Raw genomic sequence first — 16,002 nt, forward strand, 5'->3', positions numbered from 1 at the left:
GTTCAGTCCTGGTTCAGTCCTGGTTCAGTCCTGTTCCTCTCTCCTCAGGCTCAAGACTGGTGTGGTCCAGACTCCCCTCAGATTCACGTTGTGGTCACGAGGGTCGTGCACGTGTTTGTGGACGCTCTTCCTCACGTGCCTGAGCACCGCAGAGTCCCGGTCCTGGTCCAGCTCCTGACCACCATCGGACCGGACCGCTTCCTCTGGGTCTTATTGGGTCTACTCTTCAAGCAACAAAGTACTACAACTACTACTGCAAATACTGCGGAGGAGAAGGTACAAACTGGTTCTAACGCTGTGGTCTTCCTCATGACTCGGCTCTGGAGCGGGATTGGGACTTGTGGGTCTCGGTCTGATTCAGTCTAGTTCTAATTCAGTCCTGGTCTAGTGCTGGTTCTAACGCTGTGGTCTTCCTCAGGACGCGGCTCTGGAGCGGGATTGGGACTTGTGGGTCTCTGTGTGCTGTGAGTTTGGGGTTAAAGTCCAGATCCAGTCCTTGGTCCAGGTCCTTGTTTTCCTGCAGCAGCTTCCTCACGACAAAGACGAAGGTCAGAGATTTAGTTTAGCGAAGGTTTAACCTTGTCTGTAAACTGTCTGCATTTTGGATTTTTTTTGGTGCTGTTTTTGGTGCTGATGACATAGGCTTAGGGTATTTTTGAACTTTTATTCTCAACTTTTCTCTACAAACTGCCACGTAACTAATGTAACGCTATGATAAATATTTACCACAGGTTCTCTAGTCAATTATAGAACCTTTAAATGAATACTTCTATGTGGTGTTGCTTAGAATAATGTTGTGGAGGTGAAATCTGAAGTTATATTTGCATTGTTTTCCAGTTCCAGAGAAGCGTGTGTCGGGTCGCAGAGCCGTGCAGAAGCCTGAGGCGCAGCAGGAGAAGATGGAGGATCTGATCTTTAACGTCGAGACTCACTCCAGCAAAGAGCTCCGCCATTTTAAATATTTGAGTGTGACCTTCTGCGCTCACCTTCTGGGGTCAAACCGCTTCATACAGAAGGTCAGAACCAGACGCAGGGGCTGTTTTGCTCACATTTACGCAGTTTGTCAATGGCACAGTTATGCTGATTAAAACTAAATCAAAATGAAATTTTAAAAAATGATTAAAACTATAACTACATTTTCATAAACTTCTGTCTCTGACATTTTAAAGTACCAATATTTAGGTTGATAATAAAAAGTATAATAAAACTCTAAAGACTAAAATAATTAGTTGACTAAATCTCGACTAAAAAGTAAATTCATATTTCTTGTAAAAACTGGTCAAATGGAACCCAAACTGTCCATATTTAGTCTCATAACCCTTAAATCAGACCTATTGTGTTTGTTTCTGTTCTGTAGTTATAATCTGTGAAAACCGTAGATGTTATATTATATTTGGACATTTTAAATCACAATATTCACACAAATCACTCCAAATACAACTTCAGGGGGTCAAGAAATAAACAAGTATAACTGGGTTAAAATCTCTGAAAAGTCTATTTTGCAGAATAAGTCAGCTTTAAGACAAATGTAAGCTAAAACAGCAGAATGATCTAAGATGGTGTGTGTTTCAGATGCTGGAGCTGGGGCAGAGCGGAGCAGCAGATCAGAGTCTACAGCAGCAGCAGCAGCGGTCAGTGTGAGGGATGTCAGCTTTTCCCGGAGGCACACCGCAAATAAAAATCCAGTAGGCTCAAGTAGATCCATAAACCAGGTTCTATTATTTCGGCAGAGGCATCATTTAAACTGATTCAACACCATCTCTCCTCTCTCCTAATTTTACATCTCCAGAGTGGGCTCTATATACTAGTAGCACACGTCACATTCTCTTAATAATTAGCTTGGAATATACAGACATGTACATGTTATCTGGGTTCAATGAAGACACAGTGTGCAAAACATATATTCTTATCTGATCTTTCTTGGGAAACTTGCATGTGTTAGTACAAAATGCATAGCATAACACTTCCACGTCCATGTATGTCCCAAGTACATCATGACATCATCATGCCACACTGGCACCCACAAAAACATACAGGTCAAAGTATAATATATCATTTACATTAATCTCACAATTCCCCCTTTTGATCACATCTCACATGTGATCATAAAACCAATATTAAAAACAAAACACTACTTTCACATAATAATGCATTCAACTTAAAGTTCCCCTAATGAGTAAAATATTAGCATTAGCTTTAGTCACCCCAATTATAACACAACCCAGCCCTTAGGCTAACATAAAACATAAATCAACACATGACTCTCGGACAGCAAATAAGAAACAAGGAGCACTTACTAGGATTCAGAATTTGGATTTTATATCTTTTAAAACAAATGATCAATCTACATAGTTTTATCAAACTTAGTCAATTGATTCGGGACCTGAGAGTTGGGACCTCACAGAGAGTAATAGAATTTGTGACGGGGGGTCTTTTTCCGTTAGGGCAGTTGCAACCAATCGTTCTACAAGAGATCGGAGACATGAGATGACACAGCATCCAATTATGATCAAGATAGCAAACATTTTGTAGAGCCAATTTGACCAAGTGTTTTCAGATGCGCCAGAATTTTTAGCAAATTCCATGGACAAACTTAAGGTGGTTCAGAGCCTTAGTAATACTCCCATCAGGAGAGGTATTATTTAGTATATAAGTACAGCATTCTGCTTCAAACTTGATACATATTTATTATTCTTTGGCAAGTAACATATCTAAGGCAATCCTTTGGGTTTGGGTTTAGATTGATAAGACAACGACCTCTTAAATTCATGATTATTTCTTGAGTTAACTCTGTATGACAATTTCATTAGTTTTAAATTTAGTGAATTTGCTACACCTTATAGTGAATAGAATAATTAACATAATTGATGCACAAACACCTGACCATGTTTTTGATAGAATGGCATACAAATGTAAATTTGCACATAACCACCACCAAATATCTGCACAAGCAGTGGTGTGTTCAGTTAAAAGCAAATTCTCTATAATTATCAGAAGATAAAGTCTAACAGAAATCGTTAGTAAAACTTTCCATTTCATTTTTATCATTACTTCTTGTGTCTATATGTATAACTGCATCTTTAAGGAAACAAGTAGCCATTCCCATAGTCCAAGATGGTACATCTTTTAAAGCTACTACTGGTAATTTATTATGTAAGTGATAGCATCAGTTTTATCAAATGATTTTTAGTGAAGAGGTTAAGTATACAGGTCAGGTCTTTTTCATTAGAATACTGTATTGATGTAGTATTTGAGCAGTATACTGTACCCATTTTAGCCAAGTATTTTCATTCATTTCTTGTTTCAATTTAGTTTCTCTGATTAAATCATTTTCTGGAGCAGGTTTATTAGGTTCAAAATTGTTGTTTAGATGTAGCCTTCAAAATTTAACTTTATTTTCTATTGCAGGGTACAGTATCAATTTTTGAACACTGGAATCCTATAGAATATATTCCAGAGTCATAAAATGTAGGATTTTTAATAGATAATATTAAAGGATTGCATCGTTGAGTAATTGATTTGCTAAGAAGCATAATTTTCCTATTTTTTGTTAAAGTAATTCTCTGTTGTAAGTCAATTTCAAAAGTATCTTTCTCTTTATTATATTGTCCATTGGTACTGGTTATAACTCTGGCGATCTCTATAACTTTATCATCGTAAACATTATTTTTGTCAGACATGTGTCCTTACAGACAATTTGTACATTTATTGCATGATCTATAGCGGGTACATCTCGCACACAGTCTAGCACTTCACATACTGTAGATTGAATAATATGTTGCAAGTTTGTCCCTTATAACAATATTTTACAAGTTTTGGTGTCCCTCTCTTTACTCTTTTCAGTGCCCATTGTCTCTTACCTGTATTATTGGTTTGCCAACTTGGTTTAATCGAGGCTTGTCGTTTTGATTGTTGGCTGTCCGAGGCCATTCTCAACACTTCAATGAATAAGGGGAACGTACAACACACTAGAACAACAGAAATTAGCATAATTAGCATAATCAAGAATACACATGGAAAATTTTCAAAACATTTTTCAAAAAATATGGCCTATACTCTCCTTTTCCTTCGTCTTCTTCTCTTTTCCTTCGTCTTCTTCTCCCCCTTTTCTCCTCCTTCTCCGGAGCCCTAGTGGTAGCAGGTGGTCGGGGTTGCTCCTCAGAGTCACCGTGTCCAGTGATGTCCGGATTTGGTCGACTTTCTTCATCCTTCACAAGTGTTCTCTTGACAGTGGCATTTATTTGTTCACAACTCCTTGACTTATGACTTGTGGAATCCCAAATTGTGGAAAAACATCAGCAGTTAGGTGTTTGACTGCTTTCTTCTTTAAGTTCAGTTTGGTATTTCTGCAATTGCAACTTCACAGTAGTTAGTCCCCACTTTTTCCTGTTCTTCAGTCTCCTTCTTTGTGCAAGTTGGTAGTAATGTTTGTTTAGGCTCCTCACTGAAGCAAGGGAGGGGCAGCTCAATCTCCAGGCAGCCAGTGCTGGCTTTCACATATCTCTGAGCCTCCTCGGACACTCAAAGACAGGGTTCAGCTGTTCCATATCCAGGGTGGACACTCGGTCTGCAAGGTCCTTCACAGCGGTCACCACTCATCTGTATGTGTTCACATTGGCCAAAAAACCATCCAGATAGTCAGAGTTGTTTACAACCGCTTTCAGGGTCTTGCTGATCTTGACCAGCGTAGTATCCAGGCTCTCCATGTTGTTCACGAAGTCCACATTTGGTCAGAGATGCCTTTGCCAGTTGTTTCGACATTGTCGATGATTTGACCAATGGTCATCACATGTCCGATTGGCATGCGCAGCTCCACAGTGCTAAAAGTGTCCACAAAAGCATTGTAGTAGTACTCCATGTTGTCATAGACAACTTGGATGGTGGTGCAAAAAACAGTAGCAATGCTGGTGGTCATATCCTTCAGAACAACAGGCAGGGTGGTCATCTCCTCAGAGCCAGGAAGACGGAACTGGGTCTCCCTGAGCACCTTGATGGCAGCATCCAGAAAAGCTTGGACATTTTTCTGGAACTCAACAATGAAGTTGCGGAAAAAGATGAAGAGCTGGCTGAGCTGGACGTTGTAGTTAATGTCAGTGTTGTAGGCCTCATTGATTCTGGCCACAATAGTGTCTCTCCACTCCAGCACATTGCTTATCAGTAGGTTGTTATCAGTGAAGCTTTACAGAGAGGACAGGACAGCGGGGCACTTGAACTCAAACAGCATAGCTTTGGGGGCCTCCATGTTGTAGGCCACCTGAAGAGTCATCCTATCACTGTCTTTGGGAGTGGAACACAGTACCAGGATGTCAACATCAGCATCTGTGTTGTCTTCATTCCAGCTTCGTGACCTTTGCTTTTCTTTGATGTTTTACTGCTAGTTATTTCTTCAAGAGTTGGATATATTCCCACAGCAGGTTCTCTCAGAAGTTCTTACTTTAAGATTACCCCCTTCTCCTTGTAGTAGTAATCACTTCTTGATTATGTCTTGAATGATAGACTGGTTTTCTCGAGCCTTCTTTGGAATCTGTTTCTTCGTGAAGTGCCTTATTTTTCCACAACTCTATTAATTGGTTTAATGTGATTTAATTGGGACATTGTGACATTTTAGTATTTTGTTAAATTACCTTCTCAGCTGCTGTATAACAATTTGGATATTGCTTTGATTGTATTCAAGACGTAGAGTCTATGATTTTTATAGAATAAGTCACTATTTAATAAACAGTTTAATTTAGATAGCGTGCGAAATCTATCTAGGAGTCAGCATTGCCTTATTATAATTCTTAATTGAGATTATTTATTATATTTGTTTAATTATTTTTATTATTTTTTTTTAATTAACAAGCTTAATATTTTCTTAATAACAGTTTTATTTGACATTTATTAAGCATTTATCTATATCTTCTAATAACATCTAATGATATCTGTTTTCTAAATTCTTATTTATTTAGTCAATTTATTTATACTAAATATATATTTATATACTTTATACGACTATGAATAACACTCTATAATAACTATACCCTGTCTGGCCAAAAAAGATACAGTCACTAATAAATGCCATCCAATTTTATCCTAATTTAATCATTTCAACTGTCTTCTCTATTTTGTGTTTCAACATCCCAACTTGAGCTAGAAGCTGAAACAGGAGGATTTAAGGTCATGACCTTAGCGTTCCCTGTCAAACGCAAACACAACAATATAGCCATGACCAATATGGATCCTAAAGTTTAAAAGATGGCAATAAATGCAGCCAAAGTGTAAATAACACTTCCCTTCTTCTTTTAGATCTTTTAATATTTTAGTGATATTTGCTAAATTTGACGGACACTGGTTTTTTGCTTATATTTCTGGCTTTTTCAATAATTTCTCTCACCATTTCATTCTTTAGTTTTTTAATTATAGCCTCTAATTTTATTTCTTGTGTGTATTTTGTTTCAGAAACTGCTCCAATAGTAAGCGTAACCTTTTCCATAAGAGTGCCACTTTTACTTTTTATCAATTGGACGTCAAACAGACTATTTTCACTAGTAAAAATTCATGTCATACCGAGGTAAATAGGCTGCGGCTTAGTTGAACCATCTATTAATGCTTCTGTGTTACAGGGCTTGTATATAATTCCAATCTGAATTATTGACCCTTGATCAATTTTACAATGGCAAGATAATTCATGTCCATTCTAGGTGTAATTCATTTGGACAGGTTCGTTTCCTTGAGATCTTATCATGTTGATAAAAATTGCTGCTAGCGTTACATATAGTTTTTTGGGTACCACATTTTTATGTAAACTTGATTAAAAGTTTTGTTTTCTTTTTAGTGTAAAGTTTTAACCACTAAATATGTTTTTTATAAAACTTGCTTTTTTTCTCTCTTCGTGCTAAGCCATAAACACGGAAATGATTAACTTTTTTCTAATCACACTTTACCTGATCAAAGTCTAAACTTGCTACTTATTATTAATTCCAGTGCTTTTTTTCTCTCTTCGTGCTAAGCCATAAACACGGAAATGATTACATTTGTTTCTAATTACACTTTACCTAATCTAAGTGTAAACTTACTACTTATTATTAATTCTAGTGCTTTTTTTCTCTCTTCGTGCTAAGCCATAAACACGGAAATGATTACTAATTTTATATAGTATAAAATTATAACAATTAATTGCACAGAATGTCCCAAGAGCACATCACATTAATTTAGCATTAAACCAATTGACAGAAATTCTAAGAAAAAGGCCTCTGTCGTACCATCCTTTTCTGGAACACGTGTTCGTTTTGCGATGTCTTTCTTCGGCATTCTGCGGAGGAGATGATTTGCCTGTGCCTCCAGGATATCACGTCGGGGTCACCAAACTGTCAGCTTTTCCCGGAGGCACACTGCAAACAAAAGTCCAGTAGGCTCAAGTAGATCCATAAACCAGGTTCTTTTATTTCGGCAGAGGCATCATTTAAACTGATTCAACACCATCTCTCCTCTCTCCTAATTTTACATCTCCAGAGTGGGCTCTATATACTAGTAGTACACGTCACATTCTCTTAATGATTAGCTTGGAATATACAGACATGTACACGTTATCTGGGTTCAATGAAGACACAGTGTGCAAAACGTATATTCTTATCTGATCTTTCTTGGGAAACTTACATGTGTTAGTACAAAATGCATAGGCAGGCAGGCATAAATAAGCTTTGCTTCAGCCTATGCCTTTCAGACACAATGAACAAATTCTATATATGTATATGTGACTGTGACAATGTTTTATTTATTTTCTGTGTGTGTCTGAATAAACTAACTAACTAACATAGCATAACACTTCCATGTCCATGTATGTCCCAAGTACATCATGACATCATCATGCCACACTGGCACCCACAAAAACATACAGGTCAAAGTATAATATATCATTTATATTAATCTCACAGGGACCAGGGTTTAACCACAGTGAAGCAGATTCATAGTACACTCACAGAGGCTGAACCATACTGTACTCAAGCACGAGGGCTCTGTGGCCCACACTCACACCTGCACCACCATAAGCCACGCCCCTGTGACATAATCACCCCCCTTCACCACTGTTTGTTTATAAGTCACTGAAGAGTCAACACTTTCGTAAGATCAGAGGCATGAATCCTTCACACTGTTTTTCTCTTATGAGTATCATGTATCATATCAGACAAACCATGTTGCCCACACTGGACAAACACACCAGAAGCTTTAGGGGCTTTAGTGTTTGGTCACAGATCCATTGGGCGAGTGTTTTGTTTTTTGTTTTGTTTTTTGGAGCAGATTAATGAACACATGTACAGTTAATGCACATTTAATTTCACATTTCTTATTCAAGCTCCAAAAGCAGTGGGAAGAAGAAAATGTATTAAATCCCACCCATTTCTTCCATGAGAACATAAATTAAATGTTTTGTTTAAGTTTCCTTTTCAGTGTGAGTGCTCCCTCGTGTGTTCTTGTATTAAGTGTTAATGAATCCTGGTCAAATGCAAAATGGCTCTTAAGAAACTCGTATGAATTTTTTGACAGGTTTCATCTGTGTTAAACGCTGACTCTTGTCTTATGTGTATGAGTGCATCTTTAAGCTCCTGGTGGAGGTTTTGTTTATATTTCAGTGTGCTAAACCCTGGTTCTTGTCTTCAGGCTCCTGGAGGAGATCCTGCGCTTCATCCACGCGGTGGCTCAGTGCGTCGAGCTGAACTCGGACAAACCCACAGCCAAGTTCTGGAGAGTGCTCCTCAACAAGACCTACGAGCTCCTGGACAAGGTGGGACTGGACTATAAAACTGCACTAAAAATGGACTAAAACTGGACAAAGACTAAACTGTCTTGTTTTTTGTCAGGTGCACGCACTGCTGCCTTCTGATTCGTTCATCACTGTGACCCGGGGGCTGATGGCAAATGAAGTCGCTAATGTTCGACGGAAAGCTCTGGAACTACTCAACAACAAACTGCAGCAGAAGACCAGCTGGGAGCCACAGCAGGTACTTTTACTACTATTTTTGCTGTTACTACTGCTACTACTACTGCTACCAACAACAAACTGCAGCAGAAGACCAGCTGGGAGCCGCAAAAGGTACTACTAGTGCTACAACTACTACTACTACTACTGCTGTCCATTCTCTTGCTGCAGTTGGCTCCAGATGTGTTGCAGTTTAAAATGTATCTCTGCTCACTCTCCTTCTCTCTCACCTTTGTTCACTGGTTTTCGTCTTCCTCACCCTCATCCTCTTTTTCCTTTTCTCAACTCACCCACTGACCTCTCTCTTCTCCTCTCTCTCTTTCCACAGATCTCCCTCCTCCTCTCACTCCTCTTGACCTCTCTGTCTCTCTCTCTCTCTCCACAGGTCTCACTCTTCCTCTCGCTCCTCTTGACCTCTGACCTCTCTCTCTCTTTCCACAGGTCTCCCTCTTCCTCTCACTCCTCTTGACCTCTCTCTCTCCACAGGTCTCCCTCTTCCTCTCGCTCCTCTTGACCTCTGACCTCTGTCTCTCTTTCCACAGATCTCCCTCCTCCTCTCACTCCTCTTGACCTCTGACTTCTCTCTTTCTCTCCACAGGTCTCCCTCCTCCTCTTGCTCCTCTTGACCTCTGACCTCTCTCTCTCCACAGGTCTCCCTCCTCCTCTCGCTCCTCTTGACCTCTGACCTCTCTCTCCACAGGTCTCCCTCCTCCTCTCACTCCTCTTGACCTCTGACCTCTCTCTCTCCACAGGTCTCCTTCTTCCTCTCTCTCCTTTTGACCTCTGACCTCCCTCTTTCTCTCCACAGGTCTCCCTCCTCCTCTCACTCCTCTTGACCTCTGATCTCTCTCTCTCTCTCTCCACAAGTCTCGCTCCTCCTCTCACTCTTCTTGACCTCTGACTTCTCTCTTTCTCTCCACAGGTCTCGCTCCTTCTCTCACTCCTCTTGACCTCTGACTTCTCTCTTTCTCTCCACAGGTCTCCCTCCTCCTCTCGCTCCTCTTGACCTCTGACCTCTCTCTCTCTCTCCACACAGGTCTCCCTCCTCCTCTTGCTCCTCTTGACCTCTGACCTCTCTGTGTCTCTTTCCACAGGTCTCCCTCCTCCTCTCGCTCCTCTCTCTCTCTCTCTCTCTCTCTCTCTCTCTCTCTCCACAGGTCTCCCTCTTCCTCTCGCTCCTCTTGACCTCTCTCTCTCTCCACAGGTCTCCCTCTTCCTCTCGCTCCTCTTGACCTCTCTCTCTCTCCACAGGTCTCCCTCTTCCTCTCGCTCCTCTTGACCTCTGACCTCTCTCTTTCTCCACAGGTCTCGCTCCTCTTGACCTCTGACCTCTCTCTCTCTCTCCACAGGTCTCCCTCTTCCTCTCGCTCCTCTTGACCTCTGACCTCTCTCTTTCTCAACAGGTCTCCCTCCTCCTCTCACTCCTCCCTGACCTCCTGACCTGCGTGACCTCCTCTGACCCCGCGGTGAACCGTCAGACCGCTCTCTTCTCGCTGAAGCTTCTTTGTCGTCTTTTCGGTTCCTCTGAACCTCAGTCGTTCGCTCCCGTGATGGAGGCCGCTGTGGCTATTGTCACCGAGACGGAGGAGGACCGGAACATCATGGCAACGGCGCTGCAGTGCGTCGCCGAGTGCATCACGGCTATGAAGGCGCTCGCCGTCCCCCATCTGCCCAGGTACTAAAATATACTACTACTGCACCTGCCCTGGTGTACTACAAATACTAGTACTACTGTTGCCACTATAACAAATAATACTACTACACTACTACTACTACTACTACTACTACTACTACTACTACTACTACTACTACTACTACTACTAAAATTGCGACTACTGCTGCTCAGGTAACAGAATTACTCCTACTACTACAAGTACTACTACCACAAAAACTTCATACTTCAGTTTCTCTCAGATGTGAATTCTCCTGGAGTTTACAATGCGCTCTCTGAACAGAATCTGACTTTTTCACAAATCGAGTTATTTTAGGTTATTCTACAGAACTGTACACTAAGGCTGAAGTGTCTGAATGTACTTTAAAATATCTGAAAAAATATACGGGAGGGCATCTGACTCTCTATCTCTCCTCAGCCTGGTCCCTGCAGTGCTAACCACTCTGACAGACCGGAAAGACTGTCTCTCCTCTGAAATCTACCTCCTGAGCTCCGTCACCGCTCTGCACCGGATCACTGAGACCCTCCACTGCTTCACCAGCCCCTACCTGCAAGACATGATAGAGCAGGTCAGGAATCGCACCCACAACCTTCCAAGGAAAACTACCATAGACTGCATAAATAAATGGACTTAGCTAACGCACTAGCCACCAGTTGACTTCTATTGAAAAAACAAAACATAGTCCCTCTCTCTGTCAGACTCATTTTGGTCTTAAAATGTTGGTTTTAACCCACTCTCTATGATCCTACATGATTATTTCACAATTGACTGACAAATCCGGTGCCTGTATTCCACGAGGTCACTCCCACTAGCGACATCGACAGGTTTATTGACCAGCGGTGCGAGTGGGAGGGGGCATGATTACTACTCTGCCACAGTAACATGCACACTCCATTCAGAAAGATCAGGAGTCAAACGCACACCCTCCTTCCTGAGATCGGGATTTGAACCCTCACCCTCTCTCTCTGTCTCAGGTGTGTCGTCTCTCGCGTCTGGCTGAAGTCTCCGCCCCTTCTCCACACCTCGCCGTTCGATTGACGGCACTTCGTTTGACCATAGCGACCAAAGTCCCGCCCAGAGTCCTGTTACCCACGGTTACCAAGTGCTACGCCAGACTGGTGCAGGACCAGAAGGTACGGACTCACTCAGGCCCGGTTTAGTCCTGGTTTAGTCCTGGTTTAGTCCTTGTTTAGTCCTTGTTTAGACCTGGTGTGATTGTGTTTCAGAACCAGCTGGTGGCGCTCATGAGCATCCTGCAGGAGCACATCGGCCACATGGACAGAGATCAGCTGACCCTCCACCAATCAGAGCTCACCACTTTCTTCCTGACTGCGCTGGACTTCAGAGCCATGCACTGCCAGGTCTGGTTTAGTCCAGGTTTAATCCTGGTTTAGTCCTGGTTTAGTCTTTGGTTAGTCTTCGCTTAGTCCTTACCTAGTCCTGGTTTTATCATGGTTTAGCCCTGGTTCAGTCCTGGTTCAGTCCTGGTTCAGATCTTTCTTAGACTTGGCTGGGACTTGGTTTAGACCTGGTTCTTCTCAAACCCTGCGTGTGTTTCAGGAGGACCTGGAGAAGGCTCAGAAGGTGGAGGGAGCAGTGATCGACTGTCTCCTCGCTCTGGTGCTCAAGCTCTCTGAGGTCACCTTCAGACCTCTGTTCTTCAAGGTAATCCTCCATCTAGGTACTCCTGACCAGCATTACCCTGCCTCCCTTCTCTCTGTAACTGATCCTGTCGCATCGTTCTGACCTTAAAATGTTGGTTTTATCCTGCTCTATGATCATGTTTTTATTTAACTTTATCCCTAAATCAAGATGAACATTAATAGGGTTTTCTCCAACAGCCTCACTCCCGTTGGCTCGTTGAGTGTTATGATACTCAGCTGGAATTCCAAATATGACATCTGACACACAGGGATACACGAGGAGAAGAGGAAATTTAACACATTTACATTTGTGTTGTTTCCTCAGTTGTTGGAGTGGAGCAGGAGTGCCCCTTCTGGGCAGAAGGAGCGGGTGCTCACGTTGGTGCGTCTGTGCGATGCTGTTGCTCTCAGGCTCAAAGGGCTCTTTGTCCTGTTCTCAGGGAACCTCCTCCCACTGTTCTGTGACCTCCTGACCCTGAAGAGCAGTCAGGGTAAGGCCTCCTCTGACCCTCTTCTCCTCTGCTTCTCTGACCTCCTCCTCCGACCCTCTTCTCTTCAGACCCTCTCCTCCTTTGATCCTCCTCTCTTCCTCTGACCCTCTCCTTTGCTCCTCTCCTCCTCTCCCCCTCTCACCTCCTCCTCTGTTCCACAGCTCCTCTGTTCCAGTTGGAGGAGAAGACTTCTCTGTTGGTCTCGTTGGTTCTGGACTGTCTCCATAAGATCTGCCTCTACGACACACACAAGTTCCTGAGCCGCGAGAGAGCCGAGGCCCTGATGACTCCTCTGGTTGACCAGGTCAGTCTGGGTTTAGTCCGGGTTTAGTCTGGGTTTAGTCTGGGTTTGGGATGTGGTTTAAATATAATGTCACGTGCTGTTCTAAAGTCTTTAACCATGTGTTCCTGTCTCTGTTCCTGTTCCTCAGCTGGAGAACCTCCAGGGCGGGGAGGGAGAGTACCAGCGCAGAGTGGCCCAGAGTCTGGTGCCGTGTCTGGGGCAGTTTGCTGTGGCTCTGGCTGATGATTCTCAGTGGAAGTCCCTCAACTACCAGGTCCTACTGAAGACCAGGCACACAGACCACAAGGTACAAATGCTACTAATACCAAAAGTATTACTAGTACTACTACAAATACTGCTACTGTTACTTCTAGCTCAGAATCGTTCACTTTTACAGTAATGTGAAAGTTCCATGACACTTTTGTTGTCAAATGGGATCCAGGTCAGGATGTGGACAGGACTTCCTCCACAGTTCTGTTTAAACCACCATCATAAAATACCCAGAATATTATGAACATAACATCTGCTTCCTCTGACCATGAAGTTACTGTTAAATCCCTGAGCTGAGTCATGTTTTATTGTGAAATCAGAGACTAGGCTATCTCATCATTTAAATTAGATCTATTCTGCAAACTGGACTTTTCAGAGCTTTTAACCCTCTTATAGTTGTTTCCTTCTGAAGTTGTAAAGTGATTCGTGCATGTTTGGGGAATCTTTATTTTCCTGTGTTCAAGGCGTCATTTGTCCGATCTACCTCCATTTTCACCTCCACTGTCACAGCATTGCAGCGCTTTGTTGTGATGACATTTACAGCAACTTCAGCTCCCATTGGGCACCGCAGTTTTCGAACGTGAAAGTCGGCGGATTGTTTATATTAAGTCTTTTTAGATCAATATTGTGATTAGTCCAAATTGTCCAGATTGTACAAATGTCCAAATTACAACATAATAATCCACAGGGTCATAGATTATAACAGCGCAGACACAAGCACAACACGTCTGATTTAAGTCACACAGTTTATGGAGTATAAATGTTACGTATGGCCCATATTTAATCTTTCACAGTCCTTTTTCTTACTATGGTACATTTAAATGATCCTTACATGGTCCTGGTTCAGTCCCCGTTTAGTCCCGCCTTAGTCCTCTTTTCCTCCTCTTTTCCTCCTCTTTTCCTCCTCTTTTTCTCCTCTTTTACTCCTCTTTGTGTTTCAGGTGCGTCTCTCCGCTCTGGCCTCTCTCCTCGAGCTATGTTCCAAACTCAGAGAGAATTACCTGGTGCTGCTCCCAGAGACTGTGCCCTTCCTGGCGGAGCTCATGGAGGGTGAGTACTGCAAATACTGCCAATACTGCAAATACTACAAATACTGCCAATACTACAAATACTACTGCTGCAAATACTGTAAATACAACAGCACTGTCAGAGCACTACTCCTTTACTACTACTACTACTTTATTTATATTGTATTTTATTTTACTTTAGATTTATTCATTTTATACTTTTGTAAATGTTTAGCTTCATGTGTTTAATTTTTTATTTTCTTTCTTATTTATTAAGATTCACTTCTGTTATTGTGTGTGCAGCTGTGTGTGCACGTCTACAAACTGTGCTACATTAATAAAGTGGATTAGATACTACAAATACTACTACTGTAAATAATACCAATACTTCAAATACAATTTTTGTCATTAATGAAATCGTAGACAATGATTTATCTTAAAACTAATCACATTAAACATGAGTGACCTGTGATTTTAAAGAGTATAGAATATATTTTGCCTTAACTCTGCAGTATTTGGATGTCTACTTTACTTTTATCATCATCCAAAAAGATCCCTGGAGATGTTTGTGAAAAGATCTTTACTATAAAACCCTGTACCTATAAAATTCACTGATATTGACGGTTGTGATGTTGTGAAATAGATTAAACGGCACAAACAGGACGTGCTCTAACTCACTCATGTCAATGTAATACACACAAAAAAACATTCATTTAACTTTAGTTTGTGATTTTATTTTCTACAATCGACATTTCTGAGCAGGCAGTTCACATTTAGCACAAATAATTTGGGATCGTTCCTCTTTAAACTCTCTCTGACACCTTTCATTTCTGTGGGAATTCTCAGCCGTAAGCGCTGTCCATACGGGGGTTTGGAGGTGCATGCTGGGATTGTGTGACACCTGCAGGAGCGACATTTTAAAACAAAAACAAAACTGTGACCAAACCAAAACTAAACCAGGACTGAACGTGCACTAAAAGTCTGTGTTTTTCAGATGAGAACGAGGAGGTGGAGAAGGAGGTGCAGCGGGTGGTGCAGGAGATGGAGAATGTGCTCGGAGAACCTCTACAGACCTACTTCTGAAGAACCTACAAAAGAACCTACAAAAAAAAACCTACAGATGAACATGCAGAACTGCAGAAATGAATCATAAATAAATAATCACATTATTCTTTTTGTTTCTTCATTCTCTTTACAGTTGTGTAGACCTGGTCTAGTCCTGGTCTAGTCCTGGTCTAGTCCTGGTCTAGTCCTGGTCTAGTCCTGGTCTAGTCCTGGTCTAGTCCCGGTCTAGTCCCACTTTAGACCTAATTTAGTCCTGGTTCAGTCTTGGTTTAGTATTGGTCAATATCTGGTTTAATCACAGTTTCATTCTTCTGAGAAATGGGAGTTTTTCTCTTGAAGAGGAAATAAAGGTTAAAAATGGACAGAGTCGTCCTCAGGGCTGGAGGACGACTCTGATGCTTTGTCAAAGAGCTTTACAGAATAAGAAAGACATTAAAATCACAATACAATAAATCAAAACATAAATAATCATAAAAAAAAGAAACAATAGTAGGGCCATTAAAGGTTGAATAGAGTCATTAAGGCTGAAACTGGAGACAGTAGATGTTTACAGTTTCAGTGTAGTTAGCTCCTCCTTCAGATAGATATAAGGCAGTGTCCAGCAGTGATCTGAC

The 16,002-nt window shown here is 41.7% G+C and overlaps 1 protein-coding gene across 1 annotated transcript in view; it reads left to right on the forward strand.

Moving 5' to 3' along the window:
• The window catches only part of heatr1 (HEAT repeat containing 1), a 33,000-nt gene extending 17,506 nt beyond the window's left edge, over window positions 1-15,494 (forward strand). The window contains exons 29-44 of the mRNA XM_033984291.2: window positions 49-276; window positions 419-548; window positions 838-1,016; window positions 1,573-1,631; window positions 8,638-8,761; window positions 8,838-8,978; window positions 10,360-10,631; window positions 11,047-11,197; window positions 11,604-11,762; window positions 11,856-11,990; window positions 12,190-12,294; window positions 12,598-12,763; window positions 12,925-13,067; window positions 13,195-13,353; window positions 14,258-14,366; window positions 15,318-15,494. Coding sequence (XP_033840182.1) covers window positions 49-276; window positions 419-548; window positions 838-1,016; window positions 1,573-1,631; window positions 8,638-8,761; window positions 8,838-8,978; window positions 10,360-10,631; window positions 11,047-11,197; window positions 11,604-11,762; window positions 11,856-11,990; window positions 12,190-12,294; window positions 12,598-12,763; window positions 12,925-13,067; window positions 13,195-13,353; window positions 14,258-14,366; window positions 15,318-15,406 — 2,349 coding nt within the window. The 3' untranslated portion in view covers window positions 15,407-15,494. The remainder of the gene's footprint in view (window positions 1-48; window positions 277-418; window positions 549-837; window positions 1,017-1,572; window positions 1,632-8,637; window positions 8,762-8,837; window positions 8,979-10,359; window positions 10,632-11,046; window positions 11,198-11,603; window positions 11,763-11,855; window positions 11,991-12,189; window positions 12,295-12,597; window positions 12,764-12,924; window positions 13,068-13,194; window positions 13,354-14,257; window positions 14,367-15,317) is intronic.
• Window positions 15,495-16,002: the final 508 nt, after the last annotated feature.

Source organism: Periophthalmus magnuspinnatus, chromosome 19 (assembly GCF_009829125.3).
Source record: "Periophthalmus magnuspinnatus isolate fPerMag1 chromosome 19, fPerMag1.2.pri, whole genome shotgun sequence".
In the NCBI taxonomy this organism is placed as follows: Eukaryota; Metazoa; Chordata; class Actinopteri; order Gobiiformes; family Gobiidae; genus Periophthalmus; species Periophthalmus magnuspinnatus.